At 47.9% G+C, this 13,466-nt stretch overlaps 2 protein-coding genes across 4 annotated transcripts in view; one reads left to right on the top strand and one right to left on the bottom strand.

The window, feature by feature from the left end:
* REXO4 (REX4 homolog, 3'-5' exonuclease) lies at positions 1–9,365 on the top strand. Of its 3 annotated transcripts, none has more exons than XM_044440015.1 (9): positions 1–79; positions 757–1,025; positions 1,952–2,307; positions 2,963–3,112; positions 3,621–3,814; positions 5,056–5,144; positions 5,415–5,489; positions 6,402–6,476; positions 7,925–9,365. In XM_044440015.1, the coding sequence occupies exons 2-9, from the start codon at positions 798–800 to the stop codon at positions 8,018–8,020; spliced, it is 1,263 nt and encodes a 420-aa protein (XP_044295950.1). In that variant the 5' UTR covers positions 1–79; positions 757–797; the 3' UTR covers positions 8,021–9,365. The 3 variants fall into 3 exon arrangements, with proteins under 3 accessions (XP_044295950.1, XP_044295949.1, XP_044295948.1); XM_044440014.1 differs by lacking the exon at positions 1–79 and adding an exon at positions 130–388; XM_044440013.1 differs by lacking the exon at positions 1–79 and having other exon boundaries at positions 130–1,025.
* The window catches only part of STKLD1 (serine/threonine kinase like domain containing 1), a 19,537-nt gene continuing 15,230 nt past the window's right edge, over positions 9,160–13,466 (bottom strand). The window contains exons 12-18 of the mRNA XM_044439707.1: positions 13,219–13,347; positions 12,803–12,931; positions 12,066–12,194; positions 11,208–11,348; positions 10,950–11,029; positions 9,373–9,421; positions 9,160–9,281 (exon numbers count right to left, since the gene is read on the bottom strand). Of these exons, the coding sequence (XP_044295642.1) occupies positions 9,268–9,281; positions 9,373–9,421; positions 10,950–11,029; positions 11,208–11,348; positions 12,066–12,194; positions 12,803–12,931; positions 13,219–13,347 (671 nt within the window). The 3' untranslated portion in view covers positions 9,160–9,267. The remainder of the gene's footprint in view (positions 9,282–9,372; positions 9,422–10,949; positions 11,030–11,207; positions 11,349–12,065; positions 12,195–12,802; positions 12,932–13,218; positions 13,348–13,466) is intronic.

The raw sequence follows: 13,466 nt of genomic DNA on the forward strand, positions 1-13,466 counted from the left end.
TCGCCGGCGCGTTCAAGGGAGCGGACGTGCTTCCGGGCCGAGGCCCCTCCGCGCGTGCGTGGCTCCGGCGGCGGGTGCGGTAGGTGCGCGGCCCGCGGGGCTTCCTCGCGCGGGGGCTCCAGGGCCGGCGGGCCTTTGAGGCGCTTCCCGGCAGCGGCGCTGCTTGTTCTCCGCCGGGGACCGGTTGAAGTGCTGAGGGACGGGCAGCTCTGAAAGAGCCTTCCTGCAGTCTAGGGCCCTCCAGACGCGTTGGAGGACTACAAGGCCCAGCCTTCCTAGCACTAGCACGGGAATGCTAGGAGATGTAGTCCAGCGCACCCAGGGAGCAGCAGTGGCGGAGGCCGCTCTAAAGAATTAATAGCACTATGGTATCTGTGTCCGCCCAAGAGTAAGCATTGAGTTCAGTGGGATTTATTCCCAGCTAAGTGGGTATGGGATGGCAGGCCAAGAATCACATTTCCAGGACGTTTATAATGGATGAGGGTTTGCAAATGCTTTTCCTGCTTGATAATGCATCATTCAGGTGCATGCAGAAACCAAAGTGAAGTGGAAGCAGTTGTGTTGCATATTACCACCTCCACTGATTGTAAAAGCCTCATTGTAACTTATTGAGACACATGGGAGCTTTAGTCACAGTGTTTCTGGAGGTTACCTATTGGGAAAGCCTGTCTTAGAGTGCCTTTTGGACAAGATTTTTGAAATACATTAACGAATAGCTATGGTTTCCTATTATGTGAGATTTTTTGTTTGTTTCAGAAACATTTGTGGCCAGAATTGAATGATTGTGTAACCTCAAGATGGCAAAAATAAAAGCCAAAGAAGCACATGATGTATCATGCCAATCCACAACAAAACCAGAGAGTCTTAAAAACCAACACAAGAAGAAGAAAAAGAAGAAAAAATTGTTTTGGAAAAAGAAAAACAAGCAGGTGGAGAAGAAAGCACAAAGAGAATCCAAGCCAGCAGGAGAATTGCCTCCAAAAACACCCCAAGAATTCTCCTCAAACTGGAAGGCATTGCAGGAGGTATGAAAGCAAAGAGCCCCATTGATATGGCCCGCCTTAGAGGTTTTGGACTCTCCGCCGCCACCCACCTTGCCGCGGGCAGCGAGGCGGCAGCTTGCTCTCTCGGAGGTGGCTTTGGACTCGCTTGGAAACCTCCGAGCGGGCAAGCCGCTGCCACCCACCTTGCTACACATGTGTGTGTTTGCTGTGCAGAGGTGGTTTTGGACTCTCTCGGAGATTTCTGAGCGAGCAAGCCACCGCCTTGCACAGGCCCGCTGCCTCCTCGCGCATGCCCCCTGCCACCTCACCGGCCCGCTTCACCAGCCCACGCCTGCCGCCGCTGCCTTTCAACTGGCCCCCTGTTGAAAAAGTTTATACATGGTTAAATCAGAGGGTGTGCAATTTGTGGCCGTACAGGTGCTTGGACCTGCAGCTCCCATCATCTCTAGCCAGCCTAACCATGGGCAGGAAGATCGTGGGAGCTGTATTTATGCCACTGATCAGCAGAAAAGCTGTTTCTGTCATTTCTTGTTTGAGAATGGAACGTAGAATGATTAGCTGGTACTCACTCTTGCCTTGCCTAAGGCTCTCCTGTAAAGGGGTATTGCTGCTGTTGCCATTGCTGCCATCTTGGTTGCAAGATCAGATCGATCCATTTGTGGTCCTTCCAATGAACCCATTTGCCCAGTTCCTTTTCCTGTGCCTTGGCTCAGGTGGCGTTAGTGGCTGAGGTGTGCACGAGTGGACCCAAAGCGGCCACAGAGGGGAGAAGGCTTTAAAACCCCTTATGTTTCGTGCCAAGGAACAAAGCTGGGGGACTCGGTTTGCAGGCATACATTATGGTGGGCGTCTGGAAAGCTTCATGCACCAGAGTGGAATGTACTCTGTTGATGGATGCTTCACTTGTAGAAGCTGACTCTGTCAACTTTGTTGTCATTGCTTTTAAGCTTCTGAAAAAAAAGGAAGCCAATTTGAATTGCACTGTTACTGCACTAGACACATCTTCCAAGAAAAAACATACAACTAAAGCAGCAGGGATTGTTCTCCGAATGCCGAATGGAACGAAGAAGAGTCTGACTTTCCAGTCTGCAGAGATGGCCAAGAAGAATCATGTGGAAGGTTTTGTTCAGCAAAGTGTCACAAAACCTGAAAAACCCTTGCATGGAAAGAGGTTGCCCCAGGCCTGGGAGGATGGAAAAAAATGCAAAGGAGGCCTAGGAAGGGGCAGTGCTGAGCAGAAAGAAAGAAACTTTAAACATAAAAAGAGGAAAACTGAAGAGCAAGTGGAACCAAAGCCAGAAGAGTGAGTCTTTTTGGTCTTGTGCTTAATAATCCTTAAGCAGGGCTAGCCATATAATCCAGATCAAATGCTCAGTACTCCAGTTGTGTAGAACAGGGTGGACAACTCGTGGTTATCCAGAAATATTGGCCAAAAGTTCCCAGTTGTCCAGTATTTTTGGCATTTCCAACTTCTGTATCAATACAAATGGTAAAATATTCTTGCACTAATCTCTGGCATGAAGTGTGTCTGAAGAACCAGGCAACATGAATTCTCTTCCTTCAGTCCAAGTCCTTTCAAATATCAGTGATCAGAATTATACAGATTCATAGGTGCCTAAATGTCATGTTTCATTGGCCTGGTGTGCTCATAATAACCCAGAGTATGGGTTAAACATGGTTGTCACTGAATCGTGGGCTGCTAAATATGAACCCTGTATTATAGTTTAACTATCAGTAGTTAATTATGAACACCCAAAGAGAAACCATGGTTTGTCACTGCGTTGTGAATTCTGGGTGGTTCATGGTTAACAATAGTTAAAACATTGTTGCAGGATTCACGTGTAACAGCCTGTACTTATATTCTGGGTTGTTGTTAAGGCATAAACCAGGTTATTGACTATCTTGCTTCACTAACAGTTAATTTTTGTGAGTCACTTAGCATTTGCTTTGCCTTCTAGCATCTGGTTTGATGATGTTGATCCAGATGATATTGAAGCAGCCTTGGGACCAGAAGCTGCAAGACTTGCTCGGAAAAAAATGGGCATCCAGGACAAGCAACCCCAGCAGCCGGCAGAACAGACACTGGTTAAAGAAAAGGCCTTTGAAGGGTAAGCATTTTTGAGGTGCAGCTTATAGTTACAGTTCAGGGCTGTGAACCGTTGAAGAATTATTAGTTGACTATTAACCACCCAGGGATGCAGGTGGCGCAGTGGTTTAAACCACTGTGCTGCTGGGCTGGTTGATCGAAAGGTCACCGGTTTGAATCTGCACAACGGGGTGAGTTCCCATTGCTCCGTCCCAGCTCCTGCCCACCTTGCAGTTCGAAAGCATGCAAGTACAAGTAGATCAAAAGGTACCACTTTGGTGGGCAGGTAACAGTGTTCCATGCACCTCGGTGTCTAGTCATGCTGGCCACATGACCACAGAGACTGTCTGCGGACAAACGCTGGCTCCCTCGGCCAGGAAACGGAGAGGAGCACCGCCCCCTAGAGTCAGGCATGCCTGGACTTTAATGTCAAGGGGAATCCTTTACCTTTTTATTAACCACCCATTAAGTAAATGGGTTAATTCTACACTCTTAATAGGTTGGGTAAGACAGTATCTTCTTTTTGGCAGTCTAACAAAAGCTGTGGCCATGGACTGTGAGATGGTGGGTGTGGGACCCACAGGCGAAGACAGCATCGTGGCTCGTGTGTCCATTGTGAACCTGTTCGGAAAGTGTATTTACGACAAATACGTCAAGCCCACCGAAGAGGTGACAGACTACAGAACAGCTGTTAGCGGCATCAGGCCTGAAAACTTAAGGACAGGTAGGTGACCTGTGGGGGGTGCGGATTTGGTTTGAACATTCCAACTGTATTGTGTTCACTGAACAAGACGGTTGGTTCTTCTAGCCTTTTAACTGGCTCTAACTGGCTTTTCTGAGTCTTAGACAAAGGGTAGCTTCTATACACACTACCTAAAATTCTTTAACTGGAAACGTGAGGAATTGAACCCCAGACCTTCTGCCTGCAGTGTCTGTGCTGCACCCACCAAATTATGCCCTTTTCTTGGTATAAGCTTGTTGATGGATCTAGTTGTCTTTACTAGTTTTAATGATTCTGTTTAAATTGTCTTGTGTATTTTCATGTTGTCTCGGGGCACAATGGACATCCTCAGGGACTAAAAACTAGGATAGGAAGGGAAAATAAATGAATAAATATCAACAAATTTCAAAACGTCCTTGAGGAACAAGCCGGATCCTTTCCAGCAAAACTCCCAGAAGGCCCTTGAGGATATTTTTTTTCCTGTGGGATTATATGAAAGCAATTACCTGAAAAAAATGCATGTTACAGTGGCTTCTGTCAGGGATTTCTACAAGAAGGAAAATCAAGGGTTACAGGGCCTGGAATTTGGGTGAGAGCACTGTGAGCTGGTAGCAAAACCCAGTTCTTTGGCTGCAGCGTGCTCAGAAGCATGGCTCTTGGTCAGCTCTACCTCTTTTGCACCTGGTACATCTATCAAAAAAACTGACGAACCTGCCTGTCTTTGGCTTAAGTACTTGAATTCCTATGATGCCCCCTGCAAAAACCACCCACCCCTTGGATCAGACCTGGGCATCGTGCGGCCCGCGGGCCACATGCGGCCTGATGGCTGGCCCTGACTGGCCCGCAGGCGGTCCCTGGCAAATTAAAAGTCAATGCAAATATATATCATCGTAATATAGATGCAAGCAATGCAACTGCACTGCTTTTATTTTGAAGGATCTGCTAAATTGAATTGAATTTATTGCTTTTCATGTAATGTTAATGTTTTTGTGAATATTCATTAGTGTTGTTCTGTGCTCCACATTTTCATTTTATCATTGTAATGTTTCATTTACTGTTTTTATAGAGATATATATTGAGCAGAGCTGTAAGTGTATTGGTCCGGCCCTTACCAACTGTCAAAGTTTCTCATGTGGCCCCATAGAAAAATTAATTGCCCACCCCTGCCTTGGATGATGCTTTTCTGAAGACTGCCATCAGCTCTTTAATGAGAATATTTCTGTGTGTTCCTTTTGTTCATTTAGGGGAGAATTTCAAAGTTGTTCAGAAAGAAGTAGCTGACATCCTAAGAGGAAGAATCCTAGCTGGGCATGCGCTTCACAATGACTTAAAGGTACAGAATCATGCACCTTTCTTTTGGTATTTGTGTCTCCATAGCCTTTTAGCCAGACTGGTGTTTAAATTCTCACCTCAGTGCCAGAAAGGCCTTCCTTCATAGCTTCTTGGGATTTCCTGCTTTGGGTTTTATTTTGTAAATGGTCTGCTTGTTGCTTGGGGGCTTGGTCATGCTTTAGTGGCACGTCAGCTCAGATACATCGAGTAGCGAATTATCACATCTTTGTAGCACCCTTCTAATTTTACAACGGTTACCTTTGACTTTCAGGTTTTGTTTCTTGACCACCCAAAAAAGAAAATCCGGGACACACAAAAATACAAGCCTTTCAAACAGCAAGTCAAGGTGAGAGTGGAAAGTTATTCTAGCCTTTCAAGGCAATAGACTAAATAGAAGCATTGAACCTTGTTCACAGCCCAAGGGCTGAATATTCGGGGGGCCACATTCTGATGGTGGGTGGGGCTGAAAGAGAGGGACCAAAACCTCTAGCCTATTTTAGCATGAGGGTCAGTAAGCCGTGGAAGAGGCATTTCAACTTTTTGGAGTGGGAGAAAAAGCACACAGGAGCCTGGGAACTAGTGAACGGTTACTGGTCAGGGGAAAAGTGTTGGCGGAAGCGTGTGTTGCTCTCTGGGGAATGCTGGAGGGCTAGATCGAGACCCCAGGAGAGTTGGGTGACCCCTGAGCCTGAGGTAGCACACCCCTACTGTAAATGGCTGCAGCTAAGCACTGTCCTCCTATGATCCTTCTGCACAAGCTTAGTCATTCTAACATCTGTATATACACAAAACGGGGGGAAAGTGCCAAGTCCCAGCTTTTTGAATGAAAATGCAGTGCTTTATCTTCTCCATCTCATAGGCTCCACAAAACCGAAAGATTTATTGCCAAGTTCCTGAATGTAAGTTAGTTCTAGTTCCCACAATAACAGGACAGTTCGGAAGCATCCTCCTTGGCACTGGTTTATCTAGCAGACGGGTCTGTGCATCATCCATTAGGCTTTGTGGGGAGGCCCATAGGCTTGCTTTAATGAGAAGTTAAATGTCTTGATCCACAGGCTTTCTCAACGGTTGACCCATCAGAGTTTCAGATGTTAAGTCTTGGGGTGGGAACTGCCTTGTTGACAGATTTAGGAGGCTTTTTGGCTAGAGAGCCAGGTAAAAGTGCTTTCAGAGAATAATAAATCGAGCAGGTGAAGTTACTGTATGCAAGGAAATGCAGTCCAGTTAGCATCTTCAGACGGGCTTCTTGTTTACGCAGAGTGGGCGACCATCCTTGAAGCTGCTCTGTGAGAAATTGCTGAATGTGAAGGTGCAGACTTTGGAGCACAGTTCGGTATGTATGCGCCCCAAAGCTTTTGGTTGCTCAACCGACATTCCCGGGAGGCTTGCAGGAAAACCCCTGGAAATGTAGTCGCGTTCTGATGTCAGTGGTGGCTGCTCTTCTCGCTTCCCCCAGATCTTCAGACTTGGTTAGCCACTGTTTATCCCCAGTGTTTTGCTCATCACTTAGAGCGCCTTTCCCATTTTAAGTAATTATGGCAATTAGCCACTGCCTGTTTTTTAAATACAGAGTGTCCCAAAAAAATTGACATCATTTCGTAGTCTAATAACATAGCCAATTCTTGCTCAAATGATCTCAAATTTTAACAAAATGTGTAAAAACTAACTAATGTTAGCTACACAATGTTATGCCAGACACGCTACAGCGTGTTTGGCAGAGGTGGACTACCGACTGGATGTGTGTCGTGTCACAGGCGGTATGCATAACGAACATTTGTGAAATCAGTTATAAAATCTACATCCCTTTGAATCTCTTGTTCGAATTTTGATAAATCTTTTATTGTTCAACATGAAGCCTATTTAATTTTGTTTGCCTGGGACATGTAGTTACTCAGATAGTCACATTTCAAATAATGCCAAAATTTTTGGGACACCCTCTGCTTGAAAACTCTGAAGCTAGCTACCTTTTTTAGGCACATTCAAAGAACATTACTTAGGCTGGTTTCATTCTGTGTTTCTTGCATCATTTGCTTTTGCTACTGTTTGCCACTGCTGGGTGGAGTTTAGAGAGAGACTCAGGGAGCAATCCTAGGCAAGGGTAGACAGCAAAATGACCAAGTACAGCCTTGGCATCCTAGCCATTCTCTTTGTAATTCTTCTCCGAATTGTGCTGGTCCCAGTATCAAGGGATGGCCTCTGTGTCAGAATAGCAGGTGTCTCTGGAGAGAATTTTTGCGTGCTTCCCTCGCGGACCGTGCTTTTCCGTTGTGCCATTCAGACAGCCTTTGCTGACTCATCTAGGGATGGAGGCGTCTGTGAGAATATTAACGCCAGGCCCCCTGGACTGCATCTCAGTGAGTCCTCGGTGGCTGGCACCGCCCTTGGGAAGGTGGCGGCGGCCGCATCAGCCTCAGTAGTGTCAGTCCTACAGAACAGCGGTACTCCAGGTATGCAGTTTAGAAGTCGTCTTGGTCTTGCTATCTGCAACCTGGAGCCCTCTGCATGTAGAGCATCAGTTTGGTCATCAAGCTATGATCTTTTCCCGGTCTTTTCGGTTTTTACATGTATGACTTTCAAATGATGCTGCATCAGTTTCCAAGGGAAGGAATAGAATTTAATTACGCTTTCTGTCACAAGAGAAATGCAGGGTATTTTCAGGGAACAACTAAAAGGCGCTCCTTGTTGTGGGACAATTTCAGGTTCACATCTTAGTGACTTTGCCTGGGTTTTGGATTCCATTTGTTTAGTATTTCACTTCTTGCTCATTCCATTCCGCTTCAGATCCAAGATGCCCAGGCAGCAATGAGACTGTACACACTGGTGAAAAAGCAGTGGGAAGCATCGCTCAAAGTAAAACGAAAGGAGAAGAAAGATTAAATCTGGACAGCTCTAGAGGTCATGCCCACAGTGCTGACAAAAAAACCTCCAACGGGCCAGAATGGCCTTTTATCTCTGTCCCTTCTGTTTGCCTGAACTGGACATGATGCAGAAATAAATCCAAAGGCACTTGGTTATGAAACCTTACTTCACACACCTGTAAGTGAAAGTGTCCCAAAGCCTCTTGGTGTTGATGGAACACAGCTGAACCTAATTTTCTAACTTGGTGTTGCTTACTGATCTAGTTAACTTTAGGCAGACTTGTCCGTGTCTTGTTCAAGGATAGTACAAGCCCGAGGAGCAAATTAGAATGCTACACACATGTATCAACTCCTGATTTCTCTCCGAATATGCTCTGGTAGGACCAAAACAGCATCCTTCCTCCTATAGTATTGTGTTTATACAGCTGCCTCCCAGAAACTTCATGACTCGGGGAGGTGGAAGTATGTGCTAACAGAGGGAATCTTCTGAAAGGTCAGCAGCTCTAGGGAGCGCCTAGACATCCTATGATAATCTCCACTGTGCAAAGAGAAAAAGGAGTCTGAACGCACTTGCCGGGGCTTCAGCATCTGAAAAAAACTCTGCCATCTACATGGACTTGTTCACGTGGAAGCTGGAACCGTTGGGAAAGCGGCAACGAAGGGGGACGCACCCTGTGTCTTTGCTTGCCAGCAGTGGTGGTCCTTTGGCTTCGAGTGCCTTTCAAGTCACCAGCTACCTCTTCTGGCCACGATCCACAGGACTAGAAAACGAGTTCCGGAAGCACAAGGGAGTTTCGGTTGCCTGTTCGAATGCTGGCCTGCCGCGGTGCGTGGCGGACCAGTTCTGAAATGGCATTCCTGCCACAAACCCGAACAGTTGGGCTGGCTGCAAACTACGTGAAAGGCCTTGCCTGAATCTCCCCATGTTTTAAGGCCCCACTGCGCCCTGGGGCTGCGGGCCAGTTGGGCTGGGCCATGGGGTGGGGCAGCCACCCCTTTCCCCCTCTGTGGCTTCCCCACCACCTGGTTTGACTCTGAGCTAAGCATTTACTGTCTAACTGAGGAGCTGCAGAGTTGCATCAGACTTTATTAATTGTGGAACATGTAACAATATTTTTGAGCAATATATAAAAGCCCTAAAGTTCAACAAATACAGAAAAAAATGCAGCAAAAGGCACATTTCCCCAAGTCCTTTTGCCATTCATCTTGTGACAGCAGGTGGCTTGAGGCAAACCAGGAATTTCTTCCAGCAAGTTTGGCTTTGTTTCAAGCAAGGTGCCCTGCAAAAATAGGGCAATTCATGAATATCTATATATTATTTATGAAAGATTCAGGGATTTCTAAATAAATTTGTATTTTGAAAATGTTCACCTTTCTTTTGCAGTTTCGAGAGAGCCTTGTTTGCTAGGGCCACTATTTCCTATGGGAAAATGTAAAGTGTCCGGTAAGAACAGGCAAACAAAGCAGTACTTGAACTTGTTGTAAATGTTCGATTGCTTCCCTGAAGCTCATTTCACCGCATCTGCGAATTCAGTTCTTTTTCATTGATCAGGAAAAGAGCACATTTTTCAACCAGGGAAAATGCTCTTTTTAAACAGTGCACCATTTCCCCTACCCGAAACTTACATGATTTTAAAAAATGTATTTTTCCTGACAAATACGGATTCTCCCCCCCCCCCCATATGTTAATGCATGGGAATGTGGGACTGGGGCAGGTGGGCACTTCCGAATGCAAATACAGGAAGCTGGAAATTCCTTGAGGATCGTGTTACTGCTTGTGTTTGCATCTGGGGGTATGAACAGGACAGGTCAGCATAACTGGCAATCAGAAATTTAATTTTCTACATTCCTTGTATCAGGCACCAGGTTTTGTGGCCTGCTCTCTCAGTATTTTGTCCATAGTGCAGAAAGTACAAAGGAACCAGGTTTTTCCCCTCCTCCCCCACATGCAGAACCCAGTGAAGTCGCCCTGTAAAGTTTTGGGTGGGGGGTGCAGGTCAGATGAAAAGGCAGTTTGCACAGCGCAGAGTTAAATTATGGGACTTGCTACTGCAGGAGGTGGTGATGCCTCAGGGCGATGGGCAACTCGGGGAGGCGGGTGCAGCTGCCGCTGCTCCTGACGGCTCGCGCGTCCCTCCGGAAGCACAGGCCGCGAGCTGGGGACCAGCAGGTGGCCCGGCACTGCTGTGCTCAGGTGCTTTGGGTTTCCCGCAGCAGCCCGCTGGTTCTCCTACCCACCCTCTTATTTTATCAGATGCCAGGTGTCCCATTAATGCAGTAACGGGGAAGCTGTTTCAGGCCATGGGCCGAAGTGGCCCCAGGCTGGGATGCTGGCACTGCATGCCGGGGATGCACAGGGCCACGCTCCCGCTCCTTTGCTCTTGCTCACCCTGGTCCCACGCAGCCTTCCCTGAACCCCCCTCCGCTGACCCATGCAGCTTCGGCCTGCTCCAGACGACCATTTCTCCTTGTGCAGGAAACCCGCCCAAGGCAGCTTTTTGGCCTTCCTCCCTCCTCTCCTCCAAGGAGTCCAAGGCAGTGCACACAGTTGCCAGTGTATCCTCACAACATTCTTGTGAGGTACATTTGGCTGAGAGTCAGCAAATGGCTCAAAATTAACCTGTGCAGCCTAGAACCCTGATTTCCTAAATACCAGGAATTCTGCACTCAAGTGTTCTGCACTCTGAACACTAAAATAGCAGAAGCTGAAGTTCAAAGCATCTTAAAGTCTTCCTTAATGGGTTTTGGCTTTGGTGGGTGCCTTTACGACTCCGACAGGAAATACTTGAGAATCCAAAGATAATTTCCAAACTCTTAATCCTTAAGCTCAGTGATTTGATTTCAGCCCAGTGTTAACTGCTTTCTGCCACCCGGAGGATCACTGCCAAAATGAGATGACTTGATGTGCCACCTCTACCCATGGCCATTGTGTTTGTGTGCTGGCATACCAGGCTGGATGTAAACCTGCTCTTCATTTCCGTCAGCACCTCTGTAATGTTCTGGGAAACCAGCTCCAACACGATTTCTTCTGCGATTCAACGGAAAGGGAAACTTCAATCCAGAATAGAACGATGGTGCTAATTCATTCCATTTCCACCATTTCCACTTCCCAAACAATTATGTTTCCCGGGGCTCTCCGTGCCCCCCTTTTTGAACTGGCTTGTAGAACAAATGGGACGGGCGATATAGAGGAAAAAAAGATTTACCGTACTTAAACATCTCGTCGATCAGCACACAAATGTCTTCCACCACTTCAGGATCCTCACGGTGCAGCTGGTAGCATTCTTTCAGCAGGGTTATTCCGTTGCCCTTCTCATCTGTGACGATGAACCTGAAACCAGATAACTCTGGAAGGAAAAGGACGGGTTAGGCGCTGGAAGCTTTCTCCCCTCTTGTTTTTCTGAGCATCAACCTGAAATCTGGGTGCGACCTGCTCGAGTGCCAGGTGCAACACTGAACTGTGTGGTCCGGTGAGCTTCCTGGTGCCTTTGCTTGCGGTGGTGCGCTCTGTGGGGCGCTAGGGAGGTGCGGTCAAGAGCAGTCTGTTACCCGGTCAGGGTGGTGAGCAAGGGGACAGCTGCTGCCTCGTTTTGTTCTGCCATGCATTTGGAGTTCCCCTTCAGGTTTTGTGAACACGGCTTGGCTTGCCCAGAGGAGAGGCACTGCTCACGCAGAGCATAAAGCGAGCCATTTTGTGTCTCTCTCACCCACATACTCGCACTGTGCAGGTGGACTATTCCAGGTTATGCTGGTGCAGCAGTTTCTGTTCTATTCTCTCCTATTATATATATATTCCCGCTTTTCCCTGCCAATGGACTCAAGGCAGCTTGCACAGCTCTCTTCCACCTCTCAGGCATATCCCCACAACAGCCCTGTGAGGTAGGTTAGGCTGAGAGTCTGCAGCTGGCCTAGTGTCGCCCACTGAGCCCCATGGCTGTGCGGGGACTCGAACCCAGATCGCCCGAGTCCCAGTTCCACATGGCGCCACACCGGCTCTCGTTCCCTCGCGGCTGTGCTAACGATTTGCTGAGTGGTGCCGCCCATCTAGTATAACAGGCTGTTACCAGATGTCCTCAGGAGGCTTGCCAAGGCAAGGCAAGCATTTTTCGCCAGCACTGGCCTTTCGGGATGGTGCCGGAGAGCCTCCAGAAGAAGCAAGGCATAAGGTTCATAGTTCACTTCATCTATGCAACCTGGAAAAGAAAGCCAGAGACCTCCACTGTAAGAAATGCCACTGTGGTTTTTGAGAGCTTATCCAAAAGAGAAGTTACCTTGTAAAGAAAAAAAACAATATTCCGGAATCTACTTGACTTTATCCTAGAATCCTAAGATCCACCACCTGGAGTCAGGACAAAAGATACACCCTGAGAATATCTGAATGGCATTCTTCCACACACAAAAATCTGCTGCTAGTCACCTCAAGTTTTTTGCATGTCAGCAGGATAAGATAAAAAGGTGGGGAGAGTCATTTTGCTGCTGCTTTGTTAACAAGGGGGAGCCACCAATCCGCACCAATGGACTGCAGCTCGCTCAGAGTTGTTCCAGTGGACTGGAGTCAGCCTTCTGCTCACACTTGCCAACTTGCAAGTTCTGGCAAGAGGCCCAGCTGCGAGGCCACACAGACGAGGTGGGTGCCCTGCGTCCTCCTTCCACGGGCACTTCACACAAGGCCAGCTGTGACAGCCTCTGTGCAATTTCCTGCATGCGCTGGAGGCTGAATGACAGCAGCTGGGATAAGATGCCCCACTCCAAAGGGAGGTGCCCCCTGCCACCAGGCGCTGAAGCAGGCCTCGGAGCTCACCGTGAAGCGACAGGGCCCAAAAGGCGCAGCAGGCCGATTCTGCCACTTCCGCGTGGTCAAGGTGCATGTGGAGGAGGATGGAGACGAGCTCAATGGCATATTTCGGTGGACTTTCGGCCACGTCAGTCACTGCAGTGGTGAAAGAACATACAACTCGTACCGGCCAGGAAATACAAGATGTGATGGCAACTTTCTCTTGCAACGGGAAACACCCGGTGTGACTTAGGCTGTGATTTATGCAGCACCGGGTGAGAATTGCTGGGCAGCAGATAAAATATAAGCCATAACGGAACTGGGTGTAACACAGTCACGCAAATGGCTTTCTTTGCCTTCCTTTCGCATCGTATTGCGGCCACTTCTAGCAAATGCTTCGCCAACCAGAGGAACCAATGCGTCTGCTACATCTGCATACGTACTGTTCACGGTCAGGCTCCAAAGAAGCCCACAGCCGACGAGGCAGATCTCTCTGTTTTGGGCAAAACTACCCAGGATGGTCAGGATGTCTGTGAAGATCTCGGCTTTCCTCAAGGCCTCTGCGGCCACTTCTGTAAGCAATGCGGGAGAGGTACCATGAGTCATGGGCTGTGGCCGCACTGCACTTAGCAACCAGTGTGGGCAGCCGGTGTTTCGCAGCATGAAAGGGGGGCAGAAATAAAAGGAAAGG

Source organism: Varanus komodoensis, unplaced genomic scaffold, assembly GCF_004798865.1.
Source record: "Varanus komodoensis strain SLA01 unplaced genomic scaffold, ASM479886v1 scaffold36, whole genome shotgun sequence".
NCBI lineage: Eukaryota > Metazoa > Chordata > Lepidosauria > Squamata > Varanidae > Varanus > Varanus komodoensis.